This window comes from Artemia franciscana, chromosome 19 (assembly GCF_032884065.1).
Source record: "Artemia franciscana chromosome 19, ASM3288406v1, whole genome shotgun sequence".
Lineage (NCBI taxonomy): Eukaryota > Metazoa > Arthropoda > Branchiopoda > Anostraca > Artemiidae > Artemia > Artemia franciscana.
Genome location: NC_088881.1, coordinates 33,702,936 through 33,717,321, shown reverse-complemented (window position 1 = coordinate 33,717,321; position 14,386 = coordinate 33,702,936). Strand labels below are relative to the sequence as shown.

At 35.2% G+C, this 14,386-nt stretch overlaps 1 protein-coding gene and 1 long non-coding RNA gene across 2 annotated transcripts in view; both read left to right on the top strand.

Moving 5' to 3' along the window:
• LOC136039591 (uncharacterized) overlaps positions 1–14,386 on the top strand; it is a 245,047-nt gene that overhangs the window by 51,164 nt on the left and 179,497 nt on the right. The window lies entirely within an intron of this gene.
• On the top strand, positions 268–8,449 carry LOC136039590 (heme-binding protein 1-like). The gene is made up of 3 exons (XM_065723451.1): positions 268–427; positions 6,131–6,311; positions 8,203–8,449. The coding sequence occupies exons 1-3, from the start codon at positions 346–348 to the stop codon at positions 8,396–8,398; spliced, it is 459 nt and encodes a 152-aa protein (XP_065579523.1). The 5' UTR covers positions 268–345; the 3' UTR covers positions 8,399–8,449.

Genomic DNA, 14,386 nt, shown 5'->3' with positions numbered 1-14,386 from the left:
ATTTGGCGCATAGGATAAACAACGATTATATCAGTTGGCTTTCAATAAGTAAATTTTATAGAAACACAAATTTTTTTTAAATTCAAAGTTTATGTTCATTATTCACCCACTGAATCCAAACATACTACAATTGTAACGTCTTTTTTCTAACGTTTTCTATTTTAAAAATAAAGCCCCCTCCTCGGGGCGGTTGGATGTTTTAAATCTAATCGTTTGATAACGAGGAAGCTTCAATGAAACTAATTTCTCCAAAGAAGTGCGATCAATGTGTATACACTAATATAAATTACCTCTTAGGAATATGAAGTGAGACGATATCCCCAGAAGAAATGGGTCACTACTTCAATGGATGCTTTCACCTTTGAAGAAGTTGAGAGCCCCCTTTTTCGTACCCTTTTCAATTATATTGATGGTGGTAATGAAGCAGGTTAGTTTTCTAAAAATTATAATTACATAACAGTTTATGTTTTTAGGCCCCTCCTTGCTAAAAAGATCATATAATACAAAATAAATTTTTGAGCATTTCCTTCTAATTTCTATTAGAACCATACATTTTTATACTATTTTCTGTCTTATTACGTCGAAAAGCCATCAAACCTTCAAGTGACGTTAAGAAGTGTGTTTCGCTTAACTTGAATTAAAATCAAGAAGTTGTGGGCATCAAGTCATGGCTAATTATAGAAAAATCCAAGACAGGTGGTCCAATTGAGTGAGAGGCAACTCTAGCATAAGCCCTTTGTAGGATTGTATAAAAATGATGTGAGTTCAACTTTTGATAGATAATTCTATCTATCATTCGTCCATGCGCCATTCCCCTGGAAGAACTAAGGTCGGTAGTTACAGAACTATGATATGAAAGATTGGATTAATTTTTGGTTGATGTATGACGGGCAATGTCCATTGGAAAAAACCGGGACTGAATTTGCTTAGACTCACGGGTGAACAAGTGAGACCTACGCCAAATAGGGTTGGCCGCTTGTAGTCTAAAGGTGGAATACCGTGTCACGGGATTGACACATTACCAAAAAGTCTCCTGGACTCGTAGGCCAACGGTGAAATCTATAGTTTTCCAAGTGTTTGGTTAAATGGCACAGGTAAACGGTGGGAGTAACTATGACTCTCTTATTGGACTAACACTTGTTTGCTAGCTTCTAGAAAGGCCCACCCACCTAGAGTCTCAGGCAGGTTGACCAAGAATTTAAAATTGACATAGGAACGTTAGATTGCCTGGAATGAGAGGTAAACAAGGCACGCCTGTTTATGGTTGACAAGCATCTGTCCAGAGATCAATTTCCAAGAAGTTCGGTGTAATGGCGTTTTATGTAAAATACGGTACTTGACGCCAATTAAATAAAACAAAAGTTTAGGAAATTGAAAGTGAGGAGCAATGTTAAAATTTAAAATGAACAGAAATTACTCCGTACATGGAAAGGGCTGTCCCCTCCTAAATACCCCGCTCATTAGGCTGTACTCTTTTAATATTTTTAAAAAAGCTTATGATTCTAGTTATGTGACCTTTTTGTTTTAGGACTCATTCTTAAGGAATGGGAACAAAATGTCGAACTTTAGCGTAGAGAGTAGGGTATTGGAGAGTAGCAGTCTCCTTTCATATATGGCACAGTTCCTGCTTGTTTTAAGTTTTAACATATATCATTTCCTTCAGTTTAAAAAACCTGTTTTTTGCTTGTTTTTGTTTTTATTTGAATCAGATCGTTTTTCAAACAATGTAATAAAATCTACCTACTTCTCCGTGAAAATTCCTCCCTCCTCAAAAATCCCTCCACGGAAAGTTCCTCCTGTATAAGATTTTCATCCGGGAAATTACCCTTGCAAAATTCCATCGTCGCTTCGAATTTCCCCCAGAAAAATCCTTGTGAACTATTCAACCTGAAAAATTCTCCTTAGTATAATTCAGTTTGAAAATAGATTTTTTTTTTTATATATTTTATTTCTGATCGTTTTTCAAGTCAAGCTCACTTTTCCGATCCCTCCCTATGTGGAAAATTCTCCTCGGGATCACTCCTAAATCGGAACTTTCTCCCTCGGAAAATTTCTCCACATGGACTTTCTCCTGATGATGATTTCCACATGGAGAATTTATCCCTCAGAAACCTCTCCCCCATAACTGAAAACTCCCGCAAGAGATTTACAACCCCAGTAAATTTTTTCTTGAAATATATCCCTATTTGTCAAATTAAGTCGCCAAAGAGAAATGAAGGCAAATAAAACGAATTTGGGACCTGAATTCGGGCAAATTCATCCCTGTAAAGTTTCCCTTGAAAGGCTCACTTCCTGAAACTTCCCTCCCAACAAAAAGGGCTCCCAGTAGTAATTACCCACCCAGAGCCACCTCCCCCCAGAAAAATATCTGAGTAGTTCCCAATAACAAATATTATATGTAAATAATGGATGAATTTGATAGCTTGCAGCCCTTTCCCCTGGGGCTCGGGAATTTTGTAGCCCAAAAGTATGGCTATTGGACATTTTAACTATGCTGAACAAATTTCATATAATCAAATTTTGGCGGGAAGGCTATGGGAGGAAAAGAGCGCTGGAAGGAGGCTGATTGCCCTCCAATATTTTTGGTCACTTAAAACGAGCACTAGAACTTTTAACATCCATTCAATTGCACACCCTCCAAATTTTATGTGACAATTGAATCGATATGATCACCCCTGGCAAGAACGAAACAAAAATAAAATAAACACTCGTCCCTTCCGCGTGATTAAATAAAAAATATAGTTTTTTAAATGAAAGTAAGGAGCAATATTAAATCTAAAAACGAACAGAAATTGTTCTGTATATCAAAGAGGCTTTCACCATCTCATTACCCTGCTCTTTACGCTAAAAACTTTCGGCTGCTATTGAGTCGTGTCGCTCCTTATCAGTTCGTTGCCAAGGACTATTTGATTTTTCTTCTCGCAAAAAATACAAAATTCCACATTTTTACAGATGGTAACTTAAAAAAAATACAGCAGGGTTATCTGATACACCGAATCTGATGATTTTGAATAAAATTTCTTGACTTTTAGGGGGTGTCTTTCCCCTTTTTGCAAAATCCAGCAAATTTTCCTGGGCTCGTAGTTTTTGAAGGGTACTACTAAATAAATCTTATATATTTGGGATCAGCATAGAAAGCTAATCCTTTTGGTATATTTCTTGTTATTAAATTTTATTTTATAGAGTTACGGTTACTATCGAGCCAAGTCGTTCCTTACCTTCAGTTCTTTACAAAGAACTGTCTGACCAAAGCATTTATGTTTAAACTTCTGTGTTCTTAATAACAAATTCCCTACTTATCGGTTATATAGTAGACACTCGGGAAGTGATATTCTATTAATGCTAATGAAATCAAACAAAATATGATGAAAACATAATAGTTTAGAAACAAATTTGGGCTATATATTTGAAAATTTGGGGGGGGGGGTAAAGCATAGCATATATTATACTAACCTAACCAAAGCAAAATACCAACTAAATACTTTAATAAGATATAGCTACAATTTATTTTCCAGCCAAGCCAAGGCTAATTGTGTGGTATAAAGAGGTTGCTTGATCAGTTTATTGTGTCATGTTCGCATCATCCGCGATCGAAATTCTATAGTGTTCGCTATATAACCGATAAGTACGCCAAATTCCATCAATCAAAACACCTCTTTTGATGGTATATGTGTCTGTGTAAGAGTGGCACTTTCATGCATGCATGGCAGAATTTAGGTTACATACTGAAACTAAATATGAAATACATGCCTGAAATACACGTCTAGGAATGATAGTCTTTGGTCATGGGCGTGAAAGCCGATTTACCTGATTAAGAACAAAACCGGTTTCAGTGAAACATTGCATACAAACAAATTTTTCTGTGGAAGTAAAAAGACATTAAAATTCAAAAGAACATTTAAGATCAGTACCTGTTGATTTATGAATTAGGTGATATGAAAATATATAAATAACAGCTAAATTCTTAATTGCGACAATGAAACAATATAAGATACAGTTCCAGGAGGTTTGGACTTCACCTCTGGAGGTTTCTATTAGCAACAACAAAAAAGCAAAAAACCTAAAACATGCAAAAAGGATAACTGAAAAAGATGATAAACACTGTGCACAGTGATGTATGCACAGGATGGGATTCGCTGGGTCCCCTGCAGCCCTATTTTTATCATCTAGCACTTCCTATTTGAATTATCAAATAAAATTAGTTTCTGTTTATTAAAATTGCCTCCCTTTTAACAGTTTTTGTCATTGAACCCCCACATAAAGTTTTGGGGACGTGTCTGACTATACATCATTCTCAGAACAGTGTGATAAAGTATTTTTTTCGACTTTTTGTCCTAGTGTTTTGTCTAAAAAAAAAACTAAAAAAAAACTGTAGGTGGATCATTAATAAAGGCTTGAAAAGGCGGGGTAAGGTAAAAATAAAGTATGCAGCGTTGGATGATATAATCCCTACCGGCGATGCTGATCCCCGTTTTATGGCCATTAAGCCAGGAAGTATAATGGGGGATTAAGGGCCAGTCATATTGTGCTTTGACACAGCTTTCCTGTTTACTGCGTTCAGATTTTCCCAGGTTTTAGAGATAGGTCAACTTTAGCAGAGCTTATAGAGTCACACCACTGAGCCCCGCTCATTGCATAGAACCAGCGACACCAGAGTTCCAACCCTTGTCCTGATGGACAAAGGATCCCAACTCTATTGGGCTAACCACTGGGCAAGGATGACTACTGGGTTCTACATGTATATTTTTTAGTGCCCCTTCAAAAAAGAGAGGTACTAGAAAATATTCTTCTAGAGCCTAATATCGTAGAAAGAATAATAGTTTTTATCTTATAAAGTCTTATGAAGTAATTAATTCAGGAATTTGATGATTATACAACCAAATATATCCTAAAGAATTAGGAAAGATTGAGAATTAGGAAAGAGAATTGAGGAATTAGGAAAGAGAAGTAGGAAGATACTTCATAGAAAAGAACCTTTATATGCGATTTGCCGGTTTTGGTACTAGATGGTGCAAAATTTAAAGAAAAGGAACACGGGGAAAAAATCAGAAAAAATTAAAACATACGGCACCAATGAAATAGTCATCTTTGAACCTAAAAGTGTTCCATATAAGGGAGGGGGTTCAAAAATGTGTTTATTTTCATGTCATTGACACGTTAATATCGGTAAAAAAACACAATACGCACTTTAAAATTTTAGCTGTTCTGTATTTTTTTCTTTTTTAGTATGAAGTGTTTAAAACTTTTACGATTAGAATATAAATTGGTTAAAAATTGGGATTCTAGATAAGAAATTTAAATATATACTTATAGAATTACTGCATACAAAGAATGCCGCTTTAATTGAGGAAGGTTGAAAATTTACATCATATTATCTCGAGTTTGCTCGTCACTATATTTCAAGGAGTCGTAATTCCGATGACATATATATTACCTTATTGTTATTGTATCTGTGCCTCTCCAAAAAAGAGATGTTTTTGCAATTTTTAGAATTTGTTTTCCCGAAATAGTTTTCACCACATGAGATAATAAGATAATATACGGAATAAGGTTTTTATTTATAGGAATAGGAAGAGATTGACGATATAGCCAGTCTATCGCCTCTGGAGGGAATACCAGCATACTATTTTCTCTTTTTATTTTATTATTTTTTGTCTTACTCTCTTACTAGGGCTACAAACTCTCTTTTGTTTTTTTTTGACGGGTTAGAAATAAATTGAATTGAATAAGGCTGATTAAGAAAAACTTTACCAGTTCATCTTGTAGAAACTCATTCAAATAATTCAACTGTTTAAAAAAGGCTTGTTATTCAGGTCTTCTGAACTGAGACAAGTTTCTCGGAAATACTGATTCAAAATATTTCGATTTATTGCATGAAAAAAAAATCTTACTTGAACACTACACATAAAAACAAGTGCAAAATCTAGAAAAGTGTGACTTTGTCGCCAACAAAAAACACAAAAAATTATATAAATGCAAAAAAAAACAAAAAACAAACTGGGGACATTATTGACATCATAATGTTGCAACCACCCAAAGGAATATTCAATTTACCTTACTAAGTAATAAGTAATTACCTTACTAAAATATCAAATTTATTAAAAATTAAACAAATATCAAATGTTTTTAGGAGTCGTAGTTCCGATGACAGCCCCCGTTACAACCCTCATTATACCTGGAGAAGGACCAAACTGCAAACAAACATTCAGAATGTCATTTTTTGTACCAGAGGAGTTCCAAGAAAGTCCGCCTGTACCCACTAACCAAGCTGTTTATATTGAAGATAGGCCAGAGATCGAACTATATTCAAGGTAAGCTGATCCATACATGTTTGTAATTAAAAGATAATAAACAAAATTTTTTTAACCTTATTTAAAATTAGCATGATGGTAAAATAGTTGCAAATACAGAAGGAGTAAAAATTAATAAGGAATATTACTACTTAAGACCCATCGAAAGCCATTCAAAGCCAATGACAAAATTTACCAGCAGTATGCAAAAGAAGAAAAAAGTTCTGAGAACATGACAGACCTTTTTAAGTCTATTTTTAGATTTTTTAATCATAAACAAGCCACTGAACTCCCTTCCTCGATCCCTCACTCTTTGCACTAAACTCAGACTTTTTTATCTCAATATATTAAGAACAGCTGTTGAAGCACAACTGATGCTCCTATTAATTTGATGTTAATCAAAATTATTAATTAATCAAATTAATCAATTAATTAATCAAAATTAATTTGATTAGTAACGATGTTGATCGTTACTTTTAGTAAAAACAACTTGTTTTTTATTTAATTTTTCAAACAGGAATATCTACAGGAGCACAAGTTCATAGCAATGTCCGTTCTACTGGAAGTCATGGGGACTCCTAGCAGTCTGTTCATGCTAATCCTTTTGTGTATACTTGGAAATAAAAATTTGTCTAGAGGTGGAATAGGTACATCAAATGTTGGGATGTTGAAAGACAACTACCTTATTGACATTTTTACAGGTGAATTGGGACAATTAGAACTGGGCCTGTTAGATATGTTGGAACCTCATCTCGAATGATTGGGAACATAAACTTAGGTGATGTAGATGTAACCAACGAAATTTGAGTTAAAGACTCTAAGATTAGAAAATAAAAGGTATCAGTCATAATGAACATCAGATGGAGACTAGACAGTTGAAAACAGTAGTATGTTGGAAAAATTTTACATATAATAAAAGAAGAAATTAGGCAGGATCTAAAGATAAATATGGTATTTTTGTCTAGTAAGTCTAATGTCAAAGCTGAATTAAACTAGGATAAATAATATTCCAGCTTAGATGGTTTTGACACTGAGAAAGAAAACGATTTTACTGATAAACTGCAAAAATTTCACAGGTACATTGACCAAATTATAAGTAGTAAAGTATTTGGTCCTAAGATGGCCCGGGACCTCTTCACTTATCCCCAAGTGCTGCTACACCGCTTCGGGACCTCTTCAATGGGCTGTTGTAGACAGTTGTGGGTTTCTCGATCTCTTTTTAGATTTGTAGCAAATCTGTAGTTCATCCCTCTTCCTTCATCCTTATCTGGGAGAGATTACCCCCTCATTGAAGTCAGTGACAGGCGGAGCTGAATAACTGCTATGATTAAAAATTGCTGAATCGGGTAATTTTCTCATTGTTTATACAAAAACTAAAATTGAAAAGCAACGATTCTATTCATTAAGCGTCTTTTAGGGACTAAATGGGATTTTAACACAGCTTACGATCCTTAAAACAGCATCAACATTATCCGTGCTATGTCAGCATTATTTCCAAATACTCATTCGGTTGTAGATAGGAGTACCGAGAAAACAAAACTGTATTCACATCAGATATCTTAAAGTGTATGGATATTCTCTAGAGTAACACCAAAAATTTAACAAAAAAGCTTATTAAACACAAGCAAAACTGTCCAAAAAAGGAAAATACTAGTTAAGTGTTCTTCTAAGGAGTACAAATAATTTAAGAAAGATTAAACGCGCGCTAGTGCTGACGAAAAAAAAAATCAACTGCCTTGTCTAGTGTTTGATGTACCTTGGCATTTTTTAGAATAACTATATGACAAAACTAGTGTAATCAGTAAAATTGGTGCTGAATAAAGTGTCTAATCTTAATTTATGTAACACTAGTGAAAATTTTCACTATTAAAATTTAAAGTTCCCTATTTCAATATACTATCATGATTTTTAGGCAATTCTCAGGATATGCATCTGAAAACGATTTCATAACAGAAGGTTATTCTCTTTACCAACTACTAGAAGCAGATGCCGTTGCTGATGCCCAGTATGCTCCATGGTATATGGTTGGTTACAATTCCCCTTACGACTTTGTCAACAGAAGAAACGAAGTTTGGTTTCTTCGTACGGTGGCTGAAAATAAAAATTAAACAATTTTATAATGAAGTAAACCTTATATTAAACGGAAATGTGTTGATTGACTCTTTACCTTCTCTCCGTTTAATAGCTTGAAAGGTTATATTTTATAACCTTGATATTATAACCTTCGATATTATTTTATAACCTTTTATAACCTCTGATTTTATAAACTTGAAAGGTTATATTTCTAAGAAAAGCTTATCGCTTTGTCAAAACGAAATGGCATGGGTCAAATTTGCAAAATCAAATAATTAGTCATAGTCAACTAATCATAAGGAGTGAATCTCATCTATGCTGTCGCCTATGGGGGGCAGAGGGGGATCCCAAATCTTTTCGGGTCGGGTTACCAGTCGGTAAGAAGATAATTCGGCAAAATTGCGAATCCCCAATATATTTGTTATTTTTTGTTTTGTTAATTTTTTTTTCAATAATGACCTTGGAAACACTGAATTGTTATTTACAGAAATCTCCAATTTGGTCTGTAAACGCAGCAGTTTTATTGACTCCTGATATAATTTTACAGATGGTGCCACAATTTTCCGTTTGGCGAAATAAGAAGCATGTTGATAGTGACATGATATTTACCGAAATCTCAATCTCGGTTGGTAACTGCAGCGGTTTTACCAACTCGTGTAGTGGCTTTGCGTATCGTATTTACAACAGACATTCAGCAAATAATTGATAAAGAACATACATAAGAATGACGATTCATTCGGTAATATTGCTCACCCCCCCAAGGAAAAATTAAGCGAGAAACCTCCCCAAACATTTTGGCTTGTAACAACCAGTGCTGCAACAAGTACTCCAAATTTTTACTTAAGTATCAAGTATTAAGTACTCATTGTTTTTTTACTTAAATATCAAGTAATAAGTACTTTCCAAATTCTTACTTAAGTATGAAATATCAAGTACTTGCCAAAATTGTACTTAAATATTACTTCAAGTACTACTTCAAGTATTTATCCTAGGTATATATATATATATATAAATATATATATATATATATATATATATATATATATATATATATATATATATATATATATATATCATGAAAAGATAAATCACCAATGCAACAGCACTATATATATATATATATATATATATATATATATATATATATATATATATATATATATATATATATATATATATATATATATATATATATATATACCTGACGCGGGGATGCCATGGATATTCTGTGGTAGCCACAACACTGTGCTGGGTAGAGAATTTAGAGTGGCAAAACCCTATATAGGCCAGTGTATTCTCCTGATGAGCCCTTATGTTGGGTGTTGCCTCTGAATTATTTGTCTATATCATTTTTTCTATTGTTCGGTAAATGACGACTTATACTTATTGACGACATGACTGCCTGTCCATGGATTATTTTTTTATGGTTGATTGTGTGTGGCTATGCTGTTTGACCTATGTGATTGTATGGATGAGTAGGGTTAAGGCCTCATTCAAGTGCTGGTCTATATTAATCACTAATTTAGGAAAACAGTCTTCCTTTTCTCCTTCTGTCTCTTTTTTTTTTTTTTTTTTTTTTTTTTTTTTTTTTTTTTTTTTTTGTGTGTGTGTTTGTGCTGTAGCATTGGTGATTTATCTTTTCATGATATATATATATATATATATATATATATATATATATATATATATATATATATATATATATATTTAAATATAAATATAAATATATATATTTTTCTGATATCAAGCCCTTGCTACCTTATTTTAAAGCCATTCTGAAGGCTTCTTAGCCCCTTCCCTTGCCTATAAAATGTCCCTTGTCATTCCTCTCTTGGAAATCTTAATCAAGAACCAAAATTTCCATTTTATCACTTTTAACTGTTTCCCTTGTTCGGCTGGTACACACCCAATGAAGTCTAAGAAAATAATCTTAACTAATTTTCAACACAACGGCTTGAAAGGAAAAGACTATCAAAACAATCAAGTGCAGTCAAAAAACCCTTCATTGGATCAGACATATCACATGACAGGATTAACACAGTGCACGTAGTAGAGTTGAACTTCTGGCGATTAGTGTTCAATCAAATCTGGCACTTTTGAAAAAATACAGGGTTATTCTGAAACATGTGGGAATGATGGACAAAATATTGAAAGTGTTGTTTTCCATTGTTTGGCTGGTACACACCAAATGAAGTCCAAAAAATGATCTGAACCAATTTTCAACACAATGGCTTGAAAGCAAAAGATTTTCAAAACAATTAAGTGCAGTCAAAAAGTTCTGATTGGATCAGACAGATCACATGAAAGGATTAATACAGTGCACATAGAGTTGAACTTCTGGTGATTAGTGTTCAGTCAAATCTGAGACCTTTGAAAAAATACAGGGTTATTCTGAAACATGTCGGAATGGTGGAAAAAATATTGAAAATAGAAGAATAAACTTTGGATTGGCTTTAAAACAGATAAAAGGTGATAAAGTAGTTCATTCTCAGATTCAATAAGTAAAAACCTTTGCAACAAAAAAAAACTCAAATTTAAAAGTAAGGAGCCAAGTGAGTCAGTTGCAGACTTTTTTAATAAGAGAAATCAAAGCTCAATAAAAAGGAGCAGCAAGAATCTACACTTTTGGCAGCTAGCTCAAAGTCACGGGCTCTCAGCGTGCTGAAAGAAAAGAAGGGCATGAAAATGAAGTCTTGATTCACACTTTGATGACATGTCTCGCCCTCGGCATCTTTAAAAGGAAACTGCCTCCAGTTTTCAAGTTAAATTTCAGACACGCTATGAAAATGTATAGCATCTATATCCTTTGGCTGGTTTTTATTCAAGCAAGCCGCGTACTGTGTAGTCAATTCAAATGGTCGGTAAAACTCCCTACAAACATATATTATAAAATCACGGGCCTGCAGCGAGCCCGCTGATTCAGACGCATTCCATACGGCTGGTCAAACTGCAGATTGAATCAATGAATGAACTTTATTATCCGTAAAAGTATAAAAAAACACAAAGTACGGAGTATTATAAATAAACAAAAACAATAAACAGCAAGAAAAAAATTCAAACTGACAAAAGACAACAAGGACTAATTAACCAGTATCAATATGGAAAAAAAGACTGCATAGGGTCGTAAACGTGAATAAAGTAGATAGTCTTTTTACATAAATCATCACTGGAATACCGAATCCAAGAAGTCATATCTATTAAACCAAATCGAGCAATTATTTTTCTGTTTTGGTGCCATCTAGGAAGCCGGAGAAGGAATTTGCAATATCTGAATTAAGCCGCACGTAGAGTATGGCGATTTTTATTACGAAATTGATGAGCCATGCCTGATAAAAACAAAAGCACAGGGGTGCAATAAGCGTTATAAATCATGCACAAACCGTTGCGATTGTAACAGCTTTTGTTAGGGGATATTTTTCCGTAAGTGACGCGTAGGTCTTTTACGGCTTGATTCACTAGGGATGAAAAGGTAGTGGAAAGTGTTGGACCGAAACACAGACCAAGCCAACTAACCAAAGAAGAACATGGCAGAATTGCAGTCCCAGCAACGAATGGAGCGACCGCATAAGGGCTATTAAAACAAACAAACTCGCATTTAGACGCATTAACTGACAGTCCGATCTTAGATAGTTCATTGGTTAATTCAGTAAAATTGGAAAACAATCCACGGCGAGTCCGGGCAACAAGAAGAACGTCGTCTGCATATGCAACAGAAGACAAACCAATATTACCGTAAGAAACAGAACTTTTAAGGGGACACAGGCACGATGCAAGCACACATTTAAATATACTAGAAGACAATACGGCAGAAGTTGCAACCTATCTATTTCTAGCAGCAGTTTTCACACCATGAAGTGGCAAAAACAATGAGACTAATTCGAAAATCTTCTGAGAAAAAAGGAATAAAACAAGAGCTAAGAGCTCATATGGCACTTGTAACGAGGTCGGAAGAGCCAAGAGCTCCTATGGCATGAGCTCTAGCAAAATTATAAGAATCAATAGATTAATTTAAAAGAAAAATCAGAGGCTTAATGCCGGTAGGCATTTAAAATAAGAGCTCTGAGACACAAGGTCCTTTTAAATATCAAAATTCATCAAGATCCGATCACTCACTCGCAAGTATAATACCTAATTTTTCTAATTTTCCCTATCCCTTCAGCCCCCTCCCCCAGATGGTTGAATCGGGGAAATCAACTTTATCAAGTCAATTTGTGCAGGTCCCTGACACGCCTACCAATTTTCATTGTCCTAGCACGTCCGAAAGTAGCAAACTCGCCAAAGCACTGGACCCCCCTAACTACCCCAAAGAGAGTGGATCGAGTCCGGTTTCGTCAATCACGTATCTACGACATTTTCTTATTCTATCCACCGAGTTTCATCCCGATCTCTCCACACTAAGTGTTTACCAAGATTTCCGGTTTCCCCCTCCAGCTCTCCCCCAATGTCACCAGAACTGGTCGGGGCTTAAAATAAGAGATCTGAGACATGAGTTCCTTCTTAATATCAAATTCAAAAATACCTCACGAACGGCCACCCGCTCTTAAATTAAAAATACCTCAATTTTTGTGATTTTTCCGAATTAACACCCCCTGCAACTCCCCCAAAGAGAGCGAATCCATTAGTTATGTCAATCACGTATCTAGGACTTATGCTTATTCATCTCACCAAGTTTCATCCAGATCACTCCACTCTAAGCGTTTTCCAAGATTTCCAGTCCTCCCCAAATCCCCCCAATGACACTGGATCCGGTCGGGATTTAAAATATGAGATCCGAGTTCCGAGATCCTTCTAAATATGAAATTTCATCAGATGAAATTCAAGATCTGATCACTCCTTCGCAAGTTGAAAATACCTCATTTTTTCTAATTTTTCAGAATTAACCCTCCCCCCAACTCCCCAAAAGAGAGTGAATTCGTTCTGTTTATGTCAATCGCGTATATAGGACTTGTGCTTATTTTTCCCACTAAGTTTTATCTCGATCCCTCCACTCTAAGCATTTTCGAAGATTTTAGGTTTCCCCCTCCAATGTCACCTGATCCAGTAGGAATTTAAAATAAGAGCTCTGAGACATGATATCCTTCTAAATATCAAATTTAATTAAGATACAATCTAATTTTTGTCCTCCAACCCCCCCCCCAGATGGTCGAATCGAGGAAACAACTATTTCAAATTTGATCTGGTCTGGTCCCTGATACGCCTGCCAAATTTCATTGTCCAAGCTTATCTGGAAGGGCCTAAACTAGCAAGACCGGGACTGACAGATCGACAGACCGACAGAATTTGTGATCAGTGTATGTCACTTGGTAAATACCAAGTGCCATACAAAGTAATTTTTCTCTGGGGATAGAATATTTGGTTGAAGGTTGGCTTCAGTATGACTTAATTTGGAAAAGGGTTATTTCCAGGCTTTGGGCGAGCCAGGGGTGGAAGTAGTTACAGGCCCTACGAAACTGAAGGAAAACTCGACTTTCTTAAAACTTGAAAACCCCTCCCCTCGCCCTATCTTAGATAGGGCTTATGATATCAGAGCTCGATATGAGCCCTGATCCTGGTCATCATTGGTCTAGCTTTCATTTGGATCCGTTGCTCCATTTGCAAGTTATACTAAATTAAACCAAAAGCTTGACTTTTTCAGCACTTAAAACACACTCCCCATCGTTCTATTTGAGCTAGGGATTTCATCTCAAAACTTGATGCCTGTCACGGTCTTAGGCACCTTTGGTTCAATCTTCACTGAGATCCATCAATCTCTCGCAAGTTACACTGAATTAAATGAAAAACTCAACTTTTTTTTAGTACTTAAAGCCCCCTCCCCCTAATTAAGATAGGGTCTTCATCTCCAAACATTATGTGTCTTATGGTTTTGGCATTTTTGGCTTGATTTTCATTGAGATCCACTACTTCATTCGCAAGTTAAATTGAGTCAAACAAAAAACTCAACTTTTTTAGCACTTAAAGTCCCCTCCCCCTCACCCTAACTAAGCTTGGGTCTCCATCCCAGAAATCAATGCATATCATACTCT

What these genes read in the sequence shown, in the direction of transcription:
- LOC136039590 (XM_065723451.1), top strand. Translation starts at nt 346, where the DNA reads ATGGATGCTTTCACCTTTGAAGAAGTTGAGAGCCCCCTTTTTCGTACC. An exon ending in TGATGGTGGTAATGAAGCAG is followed by an intron (nt 428 to 6,130) that starts GTTAGTTTTCTA and finishes AAATGTTTTTAG; the next exon opens with GAGTCGTAGTTCCGATGACA. An exon ending in GAGATCGAACTATATTCAAG is followed by an intron (nt 6,312 to 8,202) that starts GTAAGCTGATCC and finishes CATGATTTTTAG; the next exon opens with GCAATTCTCAGGATATGCAT.